General features: G+C 37.0%; 1 protein-coding gene across 2 annotated transcripts in view; it reads left to right on the forward strand.

Annotated features, from left to right (window-relative positions):
• The window catches only part of GNAI3 (G protein subunit alpha i3), a 46,028-nt gene extending 27,593 nt beyond the window's left edge, over window positions 1–18,435 (forward strand). For both annotated transcript variants that reach the window (XM_072644255.1, XM_072644256.1), the window contains exons 4-9: window positions 5,929–6,086; window positions 6,825–6,953; window positions 10,970–11,099; window positions 12,328–12,481; window positions 16,923–17,128; window positions 17,228–18,435. In XM_072644255.1, coding sequence (XP_072500356.1) covers window positions 5,929–6,086; window positions 6,825–6,953; window positions 10,970–11,099; window positions 12,328–12,481; window positions 16,923–17,113 — 762 coding nt within the window. In that variant the 3' untranslated portion in view covers window positions 17,114–17,128; window positions 17,228–18,435. The remainder of the gene's footprint in view (window positions 1–5,928; window positions 6,087–6,824; window positions 6,954–10,969; window positions 11,100–12,327; window positions 12,482–16,922; window positions 17,129–17,227) is intronic.
• Window positions 18,436–19,981: the final 1,546 nt, after the last annotated feature.

Genomic DNA, 19,981 nt, shown 5'->3' on the forward strand with positions numbered 1-19,981 from the left:
AGATTGGGGCTAAATTTGAAAAGTACACAAATAAAACTAAATTTTAATGGAAAATTTTGGACTTTAAGAGTAGTGTACTGTGTTACGTTTTAGACTATATTATGCATTCATAATCTATTGATTGACTTACTAATGAGCTCTAAGTCTTGTGCTACATTAATAAAAGTATAATGTCCCACTTTACTTGGGTGAGAGTCCCACTTTACTTTTTACTAGTCAAAACACACATAAGTATTGTGTTCAATTCTGGAAGGAGTATATTTAAGAAGTATATTAAGCTGGGATTCTAGAGAGCAGCTTTGTAGAGAGAAATTGAAAATAATGTCATGTGAGGATCCATCGAAAGAACTGGGGACATTAAGTCTGGAAAAGAGAACACTTATAGGGCTATGAAAGTTTTATTTTGAGATATTTCGAGATCTGTCATGTAAGAGAGATTACTTATTTGTAATAAAGCAAGAGGGTAGAATTAGGACTAATTAGGACTAATGGGGCACAATTCAGATTTCAGTTCATGTAAGGAAAAACTTCCTAAGAATTAGAGTTACTAAAAAATGGAGCAATTTAACCTTAGGAGGTGGTAGGTCTCTATCTCTAGAGGTCAAATTAACTGGATAACCACTTGCTGGGGATCTTATATAGGAAAGATTCCTATAGGAATCAGACTATGGATTAGACTTTCACAGGTTAGACTTTGCGATCTCTGACTCCAGCTCTGGGATTTTGCAGTCTGAGTCTTGAATCAAAATGTCCTCATTCTAGTGTGGGGCTTTGTTGACATCCTCAGTAATTGTGATGGCTAGAAACAGCTGTTCAGGAGGACAGGGGTGTGTTGGAATAACCCCTTGTAAACTGATGGTCAGTCAGCATTATTTGAGTTGCTGTCCTAACATTGAGTCTGTTGGAGCATAACTTGTATACATGAAACGACTTAAGAATATGTACCCCACAAAGCACTGCATCAAAAAGTACAGTTTAGTTACACATTGAGTATGTAATTGCTGACGGGAGGTAAAATAAAGAAGTTGTCTGAGTCAGGTTGGGTTAGTAGTCATTCATTCATTCAGCAAGAATTTATTAAATACTTTCTGTGTGCCAGGCATGATGCTGGGCTCTGGGAGTACAAAGGCAGGAAGCAAAACCTTTCCTGTTCTCAGGTATCCTACGTTCTGTTAATTAGAGCAGGATTCCTCCACCTTTTGGGTGCTGTAGCCCACTCAGGCAGCCTAGTGAAGCCTCTGGACCTCTTCTTGGGATAATGTTTTCAAATGCATAGAAGACAATACATAGGATCACATAGGAATCTAAATTATATTTTAGTTATCAAAAATTCTTATTAAAATATGTTCATGGGCCCAAGATTAAGGATGTCTATATTAGGGGGAAACAAAATGTTCAAAATGTAGAAAAGTCAATACAAAGTAATTTCTGGGGGAATAGACAAGAGGAGGTGGCACCTAAACTTCACCTTTAGAGGAAGCCAGGGACTCTGAGAGGTAGAGATGAGAAGATAGTGTGTGGAGAACAGCAAGTGTGCCAGTGTATATGGAGTGTAGCTCGGGTAAAACGGTTATAAATGCAGCAGACGGAGAGAGTGAGCTGGTGGCAGATGGTGAAAGGCAATTATAACCAAGTGGTCAAAGCAGGCTTTTGGTAGGTGGGAAGGGGAGAAGAACGAACCAGAGAGTTTAGTGCTAAGAACAAATATGAACAGAGACAGATTTAATAAATGGAAGGAAAAATCACATTTGTACTCTTAAGCATTAGGTGATAGCTGGTGGCACAATGGATAGAGTGGTGGACCTGGAATTTGGAAAGCCTTGAGTTCAAATCTGGCCTCAACAGTTACTAACTATGTGACCCCAGGCAAGTCATTTAACCTGTTTGCCTTCGTTTCCTCATCTATAAAATGGAGATAAGAGCACCTGCTTCAGCATTTTGAGAATCAAATGAGAATATTTGTAAAGTGCTTAGCACTGAAATTAGCACATAGTAAGCACTATACAAATGTTGTTTAGTCCTTTCAGTCCTGTCCGACTCTTGTTACCACATTTGAGGTTTTCTTTGCAAAGATACTGTAGTGGTTTGTTCTTCCTTTTCCAGCTCATTTTTACAGATGAGGAAACTGAGGCAAACAGAGTTAAGTGACTTGTCTGGGGTCACATAGCTAGGAAGTGTCTGAGGCCAGATTTGAAGTCATGAAGATGAGTCTTCCTGACTCCAGTACCTGTTAGCTACTGGTTATTACTGTCTCCCAGGGTTATGAAGATCATATGAGATAATATCTGCAAAGTCCTTAGCACAATGCCTGATACGTAGTAGACGCTATATGTTCCCTTTCCTTCTCCCTCCCCCCTAATTAGAATAACCATTTTTGCAGGAGGTAGGTATCACATTAAGAGACACCACATTTTCTAAACTCATAAAAGAAGAAAAAATTTACATGATCAGAGTAATCAAAGTAGATTCATCACCCCCACTCCCTTTTCCTCTTCTGTATTTACCTTTTGTTCTCTCCCTTTCCTGGGGCTGGAGTCAAGAAGACTTGAGTTCAAATGTGACCTTGGACCTCAGACACTTCTAACTCTGTGACCCTGGGCAAGTCACTTAACCCTGTTTGCCTCAGTTTCCTCATTTATAAAGTGAACTGGAGAAGGAAATGGCAAACCACTGCAGTATCTCTGCCAAGAAAACCCCAAATGGGGCCACGGAGAGTCAGACATGACTGAAACAGCTGAGCCACAACAACCATCTCTTCCTCTCCACCCACGATTTTATTCATCTCTTTCTTTATCTCTTTCACCCCTTTCTCTTTCTCATTCTTTTCAACTTGATCAAATTACTTTTTATTAATCTGTGGGCCACTCTTTTCACCAAACACTGTTGATACCATTAATCCTTCCTAGACTTTGTATGCCTCTTAAGCTCTCTAGCACACACAGAGTACTCCCTGCTGTCATTTATAATTTATTTTTAATGTTTCTCTCTTTTATACATGCACACAGTGTTATTCTATCCTCTCTCTGTTCTTCCCTGTTGGCTGCCCAACTCTGCCTAAAAGAGGTCAGAAGTTGGGCTGTTTTATGATTGGTTTGGAAGAGAGAAGGCCAGGAGTGAAGCCAGCTGCAGGATGGGGCTGCTCTTGCTTATCTTCTTACAGGTAGGGAGTTTCTTGTACTGGAAGGGGCCTGTTTGTAGTTAGAAGTCTTACTGAGCCAGAAGGGAGCTGGTGGACAGTAAAGGAGAAGTGTTTACAGTCAGTTTCTAAAATAGAATACTATGATTGTAAGATTTATTTGTAACATATTTTGAACTGTTTTGGGAATGGCTCAAACTTTTCCAAAGTGGGGGAGGGGCTTTCCCCTCAAAGCCTCATAGTGTAGGTACAACACCATACCCATAGAAGAAAACAGTAAATGCATAGTATTTTGAGACTGTAGGTTGGTTTTTCAACATTTCTAATGATTAATACTTTCATTCCAACTTTCCCTATCAACACAAAGAGGAAAGTATATGTTGCAAGTATCAGAGAACTTTTGTTTTTTTATTGTTTTTTGTTTTTTTTTTTGAAAGAGAGGGGCTTTGTAGTAATATTTGAAACAAGGAACAGGAACTCACACATAGAAGAGGAGGGAGGTTATAATAGATAAAAAAAATCAAGGCAAAAATTGAATCTGGCAGTTGACTGTAATGTACTAATAGAAAGAGAAGGAAAAGTTGGTGTTAGAAGTAATTTTGATGAACTTTTGCAAGAAGCAAGTCACAATAACTCCCATTCTTGATTATGCCTTTTCTGAACGTGTTACTCTTAAACGAGTAACATGTTTCTCTTAGAATTATATATAAAAGATATAAATCAGCCTTCCTTCCTATACCCATTCTTCTTAGTGCATAATATTTTTTCTGAGAATCCTGTGTATACTTTTAAGATTAGTTAGACATTATTCTTTCTGATATAGGAAAGTGTTGGCTATTAACTAGGGAAATAACTTCTGAAAGTCTGTTTATTTAGGAAAGGAACAAAGCAATGAGATTAAAATTATCATCACAGTATTCTCTTTCTGGTCTCATTACTTTTAAGTGTTCTAGACTTGAGTTCTTTAAGGGGAATTAACAGTTTACGTGGATCTGTTGTAGTGCTGTAGTGTCTTATTTCTTTTAAAATTTTCTCTATTCCCATACTATGGGGGAGTGGAGTCAGTATGGTGGAGTAAGGGATTATGCAGCCAAACCTCCCCCAAAACCTCTCCTACAAAACAACCACAGAAAACACTGAACAGAATTCTGAGCGGAAAAGACAAGTAAAAGTCACAGTGAGTTATTTTCTAGCCCAGGGAAGCTTAGGAAGACAGAAAGAAAGATCTGTGGACACCAGGGTTGAGGTTAGCCTTGAGAACAACAGATGAGGTAGCATCGACAGGGAGACACAACCCTGGGGACCAAATACTTGGTCAGAAAGAGATCCTAGGAGACCCTTGTATTAGAACTGGGAATAGGATCAGGTGGCATTTGGCATTTGGCTTGGCTGTCACACAGTTCTGGGCAGAGAGGAGTGGGAACAGTAACATGGGAGCAGGGGCCCTACTTGAGTAAGGACTGAAATGCACACCAAGAGGGCACTGAGCAGACAGCTCCCTGGCTCCTGTCACTTTGAAGGCACCAAAAACCTATAGACCTCCAGACTGAGCTGTGAAAGCAGAAAGATAGAATCAAAGCTCAGACCAGTCATTAATCTCCTTCACCACCAGTTGAGCAGCCAAGAAATAGGCTGGAACGATAAGAAAACAACAAAAAAAAGAACCTGATCCTACAAAGTTACCATGGTGACAGGGAAGCTCAAGACAAACTCGGAAGACAAATTACTAGAGAACATCTACAAGCAAAGCCTCAAAAGGAAAAATGCAGATTAGATACAAGCCCAACAAGAATTTTTACAGGAGCTAAAGAGATTTTTTAAAAGAGCAAAAAAAAAAATTTAAATCAAATAAAAGTAGTAGAGAAAAAAATGACAAAAAATTAGAGCAATGCAAGGAAATTGTTAAAAAAAATTAATAACTTGGTAAAAGAGTATGTGCACACACACACAAGATTGAACAAGATTGAAGAAAATAACTTTTTAAAAATCAGAATTGGCCAGATGGTAAAGGAGATACTACAAAACCTCACTGAGGAAAATAATTTTTTTTTATGGTACCAATTTTAAATAGTTTTTATTCTTCAGGACAAGGATTGCATAGGAAAATAATTTCTTAAAAATTTGGATTGGTCAAGTGGAAGGCAATGATTCCATGAGACATCAAGATATAAAAAACAAGGTCAAAACACTGAAAAAATAGAAGAAAATATGAAATATCTCATAGGAAGAAAAATTGGCTTGGAAAATAGATTGAGAGATAACTTAAGAGTTATTAAACTACCTGAAAGCCATGACGTATTCTCATCTTATTAGAAATTTACTTAGCCCTTTCGTGAGGTCTGGAGATTCTGTTTCAGTTTTTGCATGGAGACTTGTTGCAAAAAAAAATAAAACTTGCTTCCCACTAGCAAAATGGAAGAGGGCATATTGAGCCTTCAGTCTTTCTGTTTTGTATCATATAAATAACCCTGAATGACCACAGTGGGAATCCATGGGTCTGGTTCCCTTTTAGTGAGATCATCATTTCTCCACTCAGCACAAGATTTTTCCCTATGGCAATATATCTTCTAGGTAGAAATGGTAACTGATTTATGAGAAGCAAGGTAAGTGGATTCAAGTTCTCAAACTGTCTTCCTAGGGAAGAAGAGGCAAATGATCTGTTTCATACCTTTCTGATTCAGTGAGACAAATCTTATTCTATATAGAACTTGAACCTGTCTCTGAAGTATTTTAGGAAATAAAAGACTCACCTAACATTTATTTCTCTCTGTGCCTTAAACCCTTTTCCTCAGGATGATGCTCGGCAGTTGTTTGTTTTAGCTGGTAGTGCTGAAGAGGGAGTCATGACTCCAGAACTAGCAGGAGTAATTAAACGTTTATGGCGAGATGGTGGGGTGCAAGCCTGCTTTAGCAGATCAAGGGAATATCAGCTCAATGACTCTGCCTCATAGTAAGTAATTTTCCTTGATGATGACGTAACTATGTTATGAGGAAATAACTATGGCTCCGAACCCTAGAGAAGTTCCAGTGTTCATCTTTGAAGAGAAATCTGCATAATAGACATCTTTTAGAAAAGCCATATAGCATCCTTCATGAAAATTGTTTCATTTTAGTGTTGTAGAACCGTTCCACGAGCATGAAGGGAAGCTTGTTGACATAGTGAAAATACAACCTCTGTGTTCTTGTAAACACGTGGAGGAGGGGAAAATCCCTTGTAGCTGGGTCATTTTGGCTATCTTCCAGCTCACTAAGGACTGCTGCGTATCAGCGCTTCACACTAACAGCCAGCTATGGACTGAAATTATCATTATGTTTTCTTTTTCTCTCATTGACCATTCTCTGTGACTTGTACTAATCGCTTGTAAATAAATCTTATCCCTAATCTTGGTCACAAGTGGATGACTTATGAAAGAGAGGTAGTGAGTGTTGAGTAAAGTTGATGCATCATGAAATTCACTTTCAAGATTCAAAATGATGTAAGATTGCAAATGAGCCCACAGTTGAGCTTTAGCCTCCCTTATTTTAATTTTGAGACACTAAAGTACATCATTTGTACTTCTGCCTCAGTGAAGTATAAAGAAAGAATGCTTTTGTCTGGTTGACAAGTTTGCTAGCATTTTCTGTTAACTTGTTTGATATGTGGTTGATGTCACAAATTAAAAATAAAGTATATTGTATTTTAATTTAGTTACCTAAATGACTTGGATAGAATATCCCAAACCAGCTATATTCCAACTCAACAAGATGTCCTACGGACAAGAGTGAAAACCACAGGCATAGTTGAGACTCATTTCACTTTCAAAGACCTGTACTTCAAGTAAGTGACTTTTTTGTTTTCCTGAGTGTGCTAAATCCAGGACTGTATTTCCTGTTGAATAGTTTTTATTTGGGGGCAAAATTCTCCAGGGGATATTCTCACCTAGTTTGAATATTATTTTTATAATTATCAATCAGCAGTTTACTTCTCATTCTGTTCATGATGCTGAATGAAGCAGGCATTCATTACTTATTCTACCTCCAGGTAACTTCAAATAACTTCATTCTTTGGATTTAGGTTGTTAATGAAATTTAAATTTATAAGTAGAATTATTCCTGTGAATACTAGTTTATTTTATTTTAATTTTAATCTTTTCAGCTGCTTTTTCGTTGGAATCATCAATACAGGTATTGAATGGTTTGCTGTTTCACAGGGTAAAAATATTAAAGGGAACTTTTGATTATCAGTTCTCTGGTTTAACTATTTAGCTTTCATTGTCCTGCCTTTTTGCTTTTATAAGATCAGTGCTTTTTCTTGCCAGTTGTTTTATCCTTTTCTTGTTTGCTCGGCATTTTTTCCTTTACTTCTAATGGAGCTGATATTGTCTTGGCCCTTGGACTGATATTATGCACGGCATCATGTGTGGCAAAGTTCTCCAACAATATGTTGAGATAGCTTAAGAGTTTAATTATTTTGGGGAAAGGGGAAATTTTGATGGAGAAAATTTTTTTAGTCTAATACAGTAGTTTTGCATAAAGTAGGTCAGTGCAAACAGTTTAGGTACTTTAGATTTAGACAGTTTGTTATACAACTTTTATATGTGTCAGAACTGGCTTTTGGTTCCTTTTTTGTTTGCATTCTTTATTTCTAAGGTTGGAAGTCACTTTTTCTATGCTTTTCTTTTCACCCTTAATGCAGTTCTTACTCCACTCCTAAATAAATTTCTTGTTTTAACATGCAGATTTTGATTAAGCTGTTGTCTATTGGTAGAATTCTTTTCTTCAATAATGAATGAATAAAAAAAATCATTTATTGATGCTTACTATGTATAAGATAGTTAATTCATAATACCTCATGAAATAATTTCCCTTGAAGTCTTAGATTGCCATTGATGGCATACTTTTCCTATTTTTATGTGATTAATGATACAAGACTAACAGTATTACAAAGTCAGGATCCAAAAAATCTTATAAATGTAAAGCCTTACTTTTGGGTCCAAAAAAAATTAGCTTCGCAAGAATAGACTGGAGAGGTATGGTTAGACAGCAGTATTTGTCTGAAAAAGATCTGGAAGCTCTTCCACAAGCTCTGTAGGAGACAATGCCATGATGTGGCAGCCAAGAAAGTTAATCCAATTTTATCTGCACTAAAGGACAGAGCTTGGGAGGATTGGGAGGGAAGCAGAGAATATGGAACTCAAATTTTTAAAAGAAAAGAATACCAGAAATAATATAAATTTTTTTAATAGAAAAACTAAAGCTGTCTTCTCTGTCTCTTTTGTGTATGTGTCTCTTTTTCTCTGTCTAGTCATTTTGTAATCACTCTCCTCCCCTACAGTGCCACCCTTCCCCTGCCATTTTAAAGAGAGAGAGGGAGAGGGAAAGGGAGAAAGAGGTAGAACTTCTGGGAAGAAGGAGGTGAGAGTCCTGTATCGTGCTTGGTTCTGAGTGCCACAGTTTGAGAAGACCATCATTAGACTAGAGAGGCTAGGAGTTCAGCCTAATTAAAAGGCCTTGAGTCCATGTCAGATGAGAATAGGCTGAAGGAACTGGGCATATTTTATCTGGAGAAGAAAAGACTTAGTGGGACGTATTAGCCATTATTAAGAATCTGAAGGCTGTTTAAGTAGAAGAGGATTTAGACTTGGTCTGTTGACTCCAGCATACAGAATCAGGAGCAGCAGGTGGAAGTCATAGAAAGACAAATTTCAACTTCAAGTCAGAAAAAGCTTCCCAGTTATGTCTATCCCAGAGTGAGATGTGCTACTTTGGGAGGGAATGGATTCTCCCATAGTGGAGGTCTCCAGGCTGAATAACTGCTTGCTGAGGATTTATTGTAGGGCTTCCTTTTCAGAAATAGGCCGGATTCAGTGGCCACCGTAGTCCCACTTTAAGAGACTGCAATTCTGTTATCATTACAACAAAAGCTTTTTGGTTCCTTTGTAGAATTTAGAGTTTACAGAAGGCTTTTTGGGACTGTTAGCCATTAGTTGTGATTTTGAAATGTATGAAATTTAGAAAGGTCCTGCTGGTAAGATTGTGACTCACTTGAATGTTTATGGAATAAGCAAGGCAGCTTTTCTCTCGAATTTGATTAGCAAGGAATAACATAGTGTGTTGCTGTAGTAGATTTGTGAGCTTCCCAGGGAAAGGACCACCCCTCCATGCAGAATTACTCAATAGTAGAGGGGATAATAGTAACAGACAATAAAGTCAATCTGCTTGAGTCTTTTTTGTTTCTGCTTTCTCTTTACCTTTGTACTGGAAATGACAGGAAAAAAATGACCAACGGGAAGTTGACTCTCTAGATAATTTTTGGAAGTAGGAAGAGAACACTTAGCCACTCTTGATGAATTCAAGATACCCAGGATCAGATAAAGGTATTTTGGGATCCTGTAGGAACCGACTGATGCAAATGTTGGGGCCGTTGACAGTGATATTTGAAAAATAGGAAAGGAAAAGCAAGATTGAAGGAGGGAAAATATCCTGATTTTCAAATTTAAAAAGGGAGTAGAATCTGCATATTACAGGTGAGAAAACTTTGATTCATGAGAAAATTATAGAAAGAATGTTTAAAGAGATTGACTGTGAATACCCAGAAAGGGAAATGGTGATTACAAAGAGCCTACATGGCTTTACCTTGTCAAACTAATCTTATTTTTCCTTTTTTGACAGTATTACTAAACTCTTGTAAAACTAAACTCTTATAGAGGAGGGACATCATCTGTCAATTAAAGCTACCTAGATTTTAGCAAATCTTTAGCAAAGATAAAACATCTCATTATTCTTCTGGAAAAAATCAGAATATAATTAGACACATTCAGAAACTATTTGAGTCTCCATACTCAAAGAATAGTTGTTAAGGATTCAGTGTCAGTGTGGCAAGAGTTCTGCATTGGAGTCTAAGTGCCTGACCTTGCACTGTTTAACATTTTTATTAATGATTTGGATAAAGATATAGATAGTATGCTAATCAAATTTGCAAACAACACAGAACTGGGATGGATAGCTAATATAATGGAGAGTCAGAATCCAAAGAATCTTGATAGGTTAGAACACTGGTTTAAATCTAGTAGATGAAATTTAGTAAGGGTAGATGTAAAGTCTTATTACACTTGGGTATAAAACAATCAATGTCACAAATATAAGATTAGGCATGGATAGACAGTAGCTGTTCTGAGAAAGATCTAACTTATAATTGACAGCAAGCTCATTGTGAGTCAGCAGTATGATATGACAGCCAAAAAAAGCTAATGAAATTTTGAGCTGCATTAAGAGGAATATGGCTTCCAGGAATAGGGAGGTGATAATCCCACTGCACTTTGCCCATGTCAGATCTCATGTGGAGTAATGTGTTTAATTATGGGCTCTACAGTTTAAGAAAAACATTTTTAAGTTTTAGAATATCCAGAAGCTGGCAACTAGGATGGTAAAATGAATTTAGAATTAAGTTCATAACATAAGAGGATTGGGTCAAAGGAACCAGAAAAATTTAGTCTAGAGAAAAGAGTTGATGGGATGTGATAGCTGTGTTTAATTCTTTGAAGGGCTGTCATATCAAGGAGAAATTAGATTTATGTTTTTTGGGTCTAGAGGACCAAATCAAGAGCAGTGGGTAGATGTAACAAAAATACCATTTTAGGCATGGGGATTATTTTTGCATTTCATTTTCTTATGCAATTCCCTTTTTCCATAATCTTAGATAATTGGGATTGACTGTATTTCATTAGCTCATTGTTTGGTCTTCTTTTCCCTTAAATAAGATTTTTGAAAATTTCATTGGGAAATTGTCTGACCATTTAAATCTAGGCAAGGGTGGTGTGTAACTCTACTGAATTCTTTTTTATCCTCTCTCAGGATGTTTGATGTGGGGGGTCAGCGATCAGAACGAAAAAAGTGGATTCACTGCTTTGAAGGTGTGACAGCAATCATCTTCTGTGTGGCCCTCAGCGATTATGACCTTGTCTTAGCTGAAGATGAAGAGATGGTATGTTGCAGAAAATTACAGTGTGAATAAGCTTCTAAGTAGCGCCAAAATGTAAGGCATGAAGAGTAGAGGAGGAAAAGAATATTTTTAAAAGTCTTCTCTCATGTAGAACCTCTGTTATTCCATGTGTATAAATTTCTTACTGAACTGAAGACTAATGCCCTTATGTTAAACTTCGAAGAGCAGGAGACTCGGCCACATGATTATGCATTTTCTGCTTCCTCTCCTTGTCAAATATGTGAACATTAGATAATCTGCTCCATCTGAGCAGGTATAGGTCTTCAGTGCTATGCAAGGATCCCTTTGAACAAATAAATGTAGATAATGATGTTTATTCACATCTGTCTCTTTGTTTGTTGTGAGCCTGAGTGGGATGCTGGTACTCCCCTTTGAAGCATCTTTTTCACTTTACCATTCTATACTGATTGAAATACAGATATAACAAATGGAATGAGGCCTGTCTTTAGCTTTAATTGATTGTGCCCTACCAATTACAAACTTTTATTAATTACTAACAGGTAAATAGTCTATACATATAATACTATAAATTCTGCTAATTGTAGTTATTTTGGCAGTGACCATCAGAGTCTTTAACCTTTCCCTAAATCTACTACTGAATGAATGATACCTATGTTTTCTTTCTATTTCTCTTCCATCTACAGCATTCTCTAATCAGCAAGGCTTTGATGCCTCTGGGTTCTCTGACTGTTCTTCTTTTGTACTTCTAAAGGCTTCGCTTCTTCATCTCTTCCCTTTTATCATTGGTAATTTTGTGCCTGGGCCTCCTGCTTCTTCTCCGCATAGAACCCATAGTGTTAACTGCTCAGAAAGCATTATTGTTCACTACTGTCAGTAACATATTCTAACACTTTTTTTCTTGCTCAGTGAGATTAAGTTTTAAATATGAACCGTAATTTACAGAGTTAGAAGCAGTTTTACAAGTTATCTAGTACAAAGATTGGTTTTGTTGGTGTAATATTTAGTGAGAAATTTGATAGCATTCAGCATATAGACAGGATTAAATCCTGTTTTCATTGCAAAAATGCAGAAGAATTTCTGTAATTGGGGAATGATCTTTAGTGTAACTTGTTGCTTGACTTGAATTCCTTTGAATTTTATTCTCTGATAGTCTGTGTTCTTAAAACTCAATACTATTTTTAAGTTGCTAAGTGGTCAACTTTTTGCCTGTTTTGTTAAGTGATATGTTATCCTGTGTTTAATTTTCCAGAACCGAATGCATGAAAGTATGAAACTGTTTGACAGCATTTGTAACAACAAATGGTTTACAGACACATCAATCATTCTCTTCCTTAACAAGAAAGACCTTTTTGAGGAAAAGATAAAAAGGAGCCCACTAACTATCTGTTACCCAGAGTATACAGGTAAAGATCAGTAAAACACTAGCTTCAAAAGAATAGTTTTAGGTCAGCATTTCCGATCATATGAACCACATCTCATTGTGAATTCTGTATGTGCTTTTTTGTATAAAGTCTCCTGATCTAGGGGGCAGTAGTTGGTGCAATTGAAAACACCAAGCACTTTTTAAGTACCCCTTAAGGTGTTATTCTTGGCATGGTAGAGTTCACTGATTTACTTTATACATAATCTTTACTTTCAGCAAATTTGCCATCTTGAGGTGAATGGACATTGATAAAATATAGACACAGTATAAATATGAACGTAGATTACCTGTCACAGATGTGAAAAACACTTAGAAAATTAAAATTCATTATCACTTAATAAGAAGCATAAAAGTGCTATAAACAGAGTAAACTTTACTTCAGACATTTTTATTTAATAAATGTAAATATTAAAAATGTAAATGTAGCCCTGACTGGAGATTTTTACTACTACTGAGAATAGCTAACGTTTACACAGCGCTTTATAAATGTTACCTTATTTGATTAATAATTGTTTCCAGTATACCAGTGACTCTATATGTTCATATATTCCAGTTGGTTAATTGTTTCTTCAATAATTCAATTCAGTTGAACATTTGTTAAATATCTGCCATGTTCAGAGTTTTGTGTTAGACCCTGAGGATACAAAGATAAAAATGAAACATTCCTTGCTCTCAAGGAACCTGCATATCCTTTGGTCAGGATGTGTAATCTACATAAACAAACATATAGTAAAAAGAAAAATGGAGGGAGGAGAAAATATTAACCACTAGGATTTCAGAAGAGTCTGTGTGGAAGAGGTTGCACTTGAGGTAACCTTTAAAGGAAGATGAGGGTTCTGAGAACTAAAAATAAGAAGGGAATGTCTTTAAGGTATGGGGATGGCTTGTGCAGAATGCACTGAGGTAGAAAACGGAGAATTGGATTTGGGGAATAACTAGTATTCCAGTTTGATTGGAATATAGAGTTAATATAGAAGAGGAATATGAAGTAGGTAAATATGGAGAGGTGGGTAGCCACAAGAGTATGAAGGCCTTAAATGCTAAGGCAAAAGAATTGTTTTTTGGGACTTTTTCTTTAAGCAGTGGGGAGCTGATGACAAAGTAAGATCTATGCCTTAGAAAAAAGTTGTTTAGATAGTCACGTGGAAACGTTATAGAGAAGAGAGACTGCAACAGGAAGATTAGTTGAGAAGCTGTGACAGCATTCTAGGTGAGAGATGTGAGTATAGCTGAGTAGAAAAAAGGGGATAGGTGCTGGAGGTCTTGCAGAGGTAGAAGCAATAAGATTTGTCAGACAATTGACTGTGAAGGTTGGAGAGAAAAGGGTCAGGCCTGATTCCAAGGTTAGAAGCCTGGGAAGGTGGTGGCCTCAATAGAAGTAGAAATGTTTGAAGGAGGAGAAAGGTTAGTGGAAAAAGATAACGAGTTCCATTTTAAATCTAAAGAAGTTTAAGATGTCTACAGGACATCCAGGAAAAGATGGGCAACAGACAGTTGAGAGGATGTAGAGAGGTAAAGAAGGGAGCCCAGGACAGAGCCTTGGAATTTAGGAGAAGGATGTGAGCAATAGTCCAGTAAAGAAGACTAAGAAGGAATGATGAGATAGGAGGGTAGGATAGTAGGAAGAGAGATAAATGTCATGGAAGGGAGGGTGTCCAAGAGGAGGTAGTAGTCAGCCATATCAGAAGATAAAAGGAGATTCTGAGGAAGGGCCATTTTGGATTATTAGGTTAGAACTTTTATGGTGATCATGGAGAGGGAAGTTTTGGTTAGGTGGTGGGGTCATTTTCCAACTGACTATAATCCATTTCTTCCATTAGGTCTAGATTTTCGAACTTGCCCACCTTTTTCAACGTATCTGCCCTCCAGGAAACATATAGTAAGACTTAGATGATGGGTGTTCTTTCTTTGAGAAGAGAGTAGTCATCACATGGTTCAATTACCCTTACACCCCACCCCCCCCAAATCTCCATTTCTTCTTCAAGAGTTTCTTTATTATTATTTCAGAATATGCATCTAATGGTCTCTTACATTTTATGTAATAAAACTTTACTTCACTCTGCATCACATTGTATTTTAAACATGCTCCCAAATGCATATCAGGCCAAGTGTAACATGTTGGAAAAAACCAGCTCAGAACTGATTGTAGAGTTTTTATAATTTTGGATATCCATCAGTATGAATGACCAGAAATTTCAGGAAACTTTCTTAGAGACTTTAGTTCGCCTTCTTTCAAGAAGCAACTGCTTTATGCTTATCCAGATCAAAGCCTCACTCCTTCCAGTTCCAGGCATCCAAAACACTGCTGCAAAATAATTTTCTTCAGACACCACTCAGACCACATCGTTTCTCTCCTATAAATATGTCAAAGAAGTCACCTGTAGTATTAAATCCAAATTCTTGTCTATGGACTTTAGTGTCTGTTAAATATTGCTTGCATGTTGCATATGGACACTCCCTGCCCTGACTCGTTGGCCCTGCAGTGTGCTCAGCTGTCTCCCTCTGACCACTATCAAGCTCTTTTCATACCTTGAGAAAGATCTTCCCTAGTTAATGCTCCCCAGAGTTTTTTCCTTCTGTTCTTGAAAGCCTTTGTTCTTAAAGCATTTCTGTCTTAAATAGAACTTGAATTCCAGCTTTCATAAACCTCTACTGAGCACTGCAACTGCCCTTCTGCACTGTGGCTTATTTCTCTACCTTTGGTATATGATCCCATTTATAAAATTATTTATCTGTGTTTTGTCACACCATTTGTGATGAAAATTACAGTGAAACATCATTTTGATATTTAGGTTGATCTTCATTGACTCTCAGACTGTAGTCATGACTCCACAAGTAGTGAACATGTAACAGAGGCATTGTGTGTAGGACTTGGAGGTGTGACTGAAATAAGGAATTATCAAACTTCTCCTCAATTAACATAAGGCTCCAGTACTAGCTAAACTGAGCATTGAAGGTGGGGGTGGGGTGCATGACTTAGAAACTAGTTTTGATTCACTTGTTATTAATACTGGGAAAGACTTATTACATATACACTTATGCACAGCACTGAATTTTCTGATTGTGGGTAAACTGGTACTCAAGAAATACCATTTTCCAATCTCCCAGTTTTTTTTCCCCTAGATCTGAAGCAATTTTACACACACACACACACACACACACACACACACACATTTTTTTCTCCTTTTTGTTTATTATGTAAGGGTTTTTCTTCACTTTTTAGAGACTGTAGGGTTGTAGTAATTGTTAGTAGCTTAAAGTCTTCATATCTATTATAGCCTGTTACTATTCTAATAGAATTTCTTATTTGATTATTTAATTCCATCAACCCTTTTGATTAAAAAATATATAGATGACCGAGACATTCCAGATTAACAAAAGGTGGAAAAGATGAAAAGAGGGCATTGGGGGAATGGTAGCTAATATAAGATAACAACTGTTTCAAGGGAAAACTCATATTTTTGACAAAGGAGCAGACATCCAAATGTTAAAGAGACTCACAGAGTTTAATATAGAATATAGGGATTTTGTTTAATCTTGGAAATAGATTATATCTACACACCATTATCTAGTCTAGCCAAGTAAAGAGACACACATCTCTAGATTGGCCTGTAGGTGATCAGTTCTTTGGTTATGGTGACTCATGAAGTAGATCAAAATAGCCTTAAAAAGATTTACTATTTTTGATTTACTGGTAGAAATAAAAGAAAGGATTTTTGTTTTTCATTTTGACAAAATAATTTAAAGAAGAATGATTCTCAACATTGAAAATTAAGTATCTATAAAGTGTGTTTTTTTAAGAATAGTAGAGGCTTTAAACTAGCAGTTCTAGCTCTAAATGTGAATGAATTTAATTTCTTAATAAAAAGAAAAGAGTTATGGAATAGACTAAAGAAAAATCTGAATCCCAGTAATATTGTCTACAGAAAACATTTAACAGTGCAAAAAAATACGTACAAGAGAGAAACAAGGAGATCATAATGTATTTGAAGGTATTTTTCAGAATGAACTTACCAGTTTTAAATAAACACACACCAAATAATATCAGACAAATTTGTAAAGGAATAGGTTGCGATAGTTTTAAGAACATATAGAAAATCGCGATAAATTATTTCAATATTCAACTGTCACAGTATAACAAATCAAACAAAAAAGATAAATGAGAAAATTATTGACTTCTAGCAAAGTGTTGAACAAACTGAATTTAATAAGTAGATGCAAAAAACTTAATGGTATCTACATTTTATTCAGATTCACACGATCCTTTCACAAAAAGATAGACTGCCATCTTGATGTTGTGTCCTATATTCCAATATTACAAATAAATGGTAATAGTATTTAGAAGTTTTGTCTTATTTAATTGAGCTTATGTAGGTGCAATAGCATGAATTAGAAGTATCAAGTATCTCGTACTTTTTCAGGTTCTAATACATATGAGGAGGCAGCTGCGTACATTCAGTGTCAGTTTGAAGATCTAAACCGAAGAAAAGACACCAAGGAGATCTATACCCACTTCACCTGTGCCACGGACACCAAAAATGTGCAGTTTGTTTTTGATGCTGTTACAGATGTCATCATTAAAAACAACCTAAAGGAATGTGGGCTTTATTAAATAGAATTCGTAAAGGTAAAACTCTAGTGTATGTTCTTAGTATCCATACTAGAATAATACTTTGGCCTGCTTTGATAAATCTTCGCTGTCTAAAATAATATTCTTTTTCCCCAGGGATTATGGTGTGGAATGTAAGAACCAGACTTCTTTTGCTGCCTCATGAGACAGCTGTGCAAGCAAGAACGGGACCAGGGGAGTGACAGCAACATGCAGAATCTTCACATTCTCTATAACAATCTTCTGTAATAGGGATCTCTTGATTGACATGACATGCTAAAGTCAGACATTGGAAATGGAGCAGCTCTAACGTATGAGTTGATCATCACAGCATGAGAGTTTCACAATCTCAGGCGTGTACAGCTGGTGTAAATTTGAGGTGCTGCATTCCACAACTTCAATAAGTAGCTTATTCTTGTTTCTTTTTCTTTTAGCAAACCACCACTAGTCCATTTTTAAAGTTTTTTCCATCTAAGAAATATAACTTTACTAAATTTTATTTCCTTGTTTGCAGAAGAAACTTTATTAAAAAACAAAACAGAACTACAGCAAAAAAACCAAACACCTAACTATGCACATGATATGACCAGATCATTTTGAAAATATTCCTCTTAGTAGGAACTCTTTGTTTTTAACTCTTGGGATGGTCAGAATTTAATGGGACCACAGCTGGAAGTTGTATTGAGTTCTTGTGGCAATGATGGCTCTTTTGAATGAAGCTTGTGTTTCCCTCCTGTTTCCAAGGACCACAATAATTTCTAAAAGGAAATGATATTGAAGATTTCTGTATTAGGATTATAGCTCTTTTTTTAAATTTATGGTTGAGGTTTATGCTGATTACCAAATTACTACTTTTCAGATTGAGACTGTTGTAGTATGCAGAAGCCAGCTTCTTGGGCATAGGAACACCCTGGACAGCTGCCGATTAGAGAGACGCATTGCTAAATTTCAAACTGGAAGAAAGACTTTGTTGCTAAACATCTACTAAATTGACCACTTTGATTCTTGTGTGTTTGTCTTAAGTTAGTGGGGGAGTTTTGTAAAAGGTGCGCTTTGTTTTCCATCTGCCATGGCCTTTCTTCTGTTGAGAGACATCCAATCTGTATTAACCGTGCATGCCTTTGCTTTGTCAGCGTGGTGCCAAATCCCTGTTTGCCGTTGTAGTAGTGATGTAGTGATGTTCTAGTAAACTTGAGTCAGTATCTTCTTTTGCCAAAACTTGCAATTTGGGTTTCCCCCACATCCCCACCTCTATTTTGTCAGTCTGTACAGATTTCCATCTGTTAGAGTTGTCAGCAGTATTAAAATGGTGAGTAAAGAGTTCAGCTTTGCTCCTGATGTACACATGTCCTTCCTGGGAATATCTTTTCCTATTTCTTTTGTTCTTGCCAACTCGGACTTAGTTGATGTCTGAGAAGGGCTTAATTTAGGTATAGGGGATTCCCCTTTCCAACCACTGTGCTCATGCCATAATGACATAAATGATAATCATGTGCCATTTTTCAGATTCACATTCTGATTGTATGCCAAATCACTACTGTGCTTTACTGTTACAGTGTAGCAGAGTTATAGGTGGAAAAGACTAGAATTGAAACAGTTCAGCCAAACTGGCAGAGGCCCAGAAAGTCTGAGTGACTTGCCCAAAATCTTACAGAAGCAGGACTTTAACATAGGTCCTCTGACTCCAAATCTAGCACTCCTTCTACTGCCTGATGACAGGTTCTTTTGTATTACTTGGGTGGCAGTTGTCAGTAAATACTCTAAAAGAAAAAAAGAGTCTCCATAGTTATGACTGATTGCAAACCAGCAGTTAAAACAACAGTGCCTTTTGGGATCAGATTCCTTTGTATCCATTAGCCACATAATTGTCTTCTAGTATAAGGGGATAATGTTCATATAACATTATGTGGATAAAAACCTACAATAGCGTTTTCTTATCACTTCAGCACTTGGTAATGCCTTATATTTTTCTGGCTGAAAATTTTAATTAGGGTTTGTATTAAATGATATTGTTTAGTAATGGTCTCTTAAAAATAGAAAAAAATTTTAGCTGCAACAAGTGACTGTTCTCAGTAAATAGGCCCTTGTCATTGCTGGACCTGTCAAGCTGACAGGCCTTGTGTTACCTGTAGAGATACAAAGGAAAGTAAAAGATAGCCCTTGCTCACAAGGAGCTCACAGTCTAATGAGAGGGACAATGTGAAAGTAGCTCTACACAAACAAAATACACATAAAAGAAATTGAGGACACTCTCCAAGGAAAGGCACTAGTTCTAGGGCGATCAAGAAAGACTTCTTGTAAAAGGTGGAATTTGAGCTGAGGCAGAAAGCCAGGGATTCCAGGAGGTGAAGAAAATTTTAGGCTTCAAAGGCCAGTGAAAAGGCACCAAAGTCAGGAGGTACAGTATCTTGTGCAAGGATGTGTCACTGGAGCCTAGGGTCTAAGAAAACAAATGCAACTGAGAAAGGTAGGAAGATGTGTAAACAGAGGATTTTATAGTTTATCCTGGAAGGTGATATGGAGCCACTCGAGCTTGTGGGGCGTTTTGGGGAGATACATGGTCAGACCTGTGCTTTAGGAAGATTACTTTGGTGATTGAGTAGGGGCACAAACTGCAGGGGAGAGAGACCAGAAGCAGGGAGAGCATTCAGAAAGTAATTATCACAATACTCCAGATGTGAAGCAATGAGGGGCCTGCACCAGCATAGTGGCAATGTCAGAGGAGAAAAGAGGCTGTGTATGAGAGATGTGGCAAAGGTAGAAACAACAGGCCTTGGCCAAAGATTGGATACGGAGAGTGAGAGCAAGTGCAGTCTAGGACTACACTAAGCTTTCTAGCCTGAGGGACTGGGAAGACAGTTGTGCCCTTGA

Source organism: Notamacropus eugenii, chromosome 2, assembly GCF_028372415.1.
Source record: "Notamacropus eugenii isolate mMacEug1 chromosome 2, mMacEug1.pri_v2, whole genome shotgun sequence".
NCBI classification, from domain to species: Eukaryota; Metazoa; Chordata; class Mammalia; order Diprotodontia; family Macropodidae; genus Notamacropus; species Notamacropus eugenii.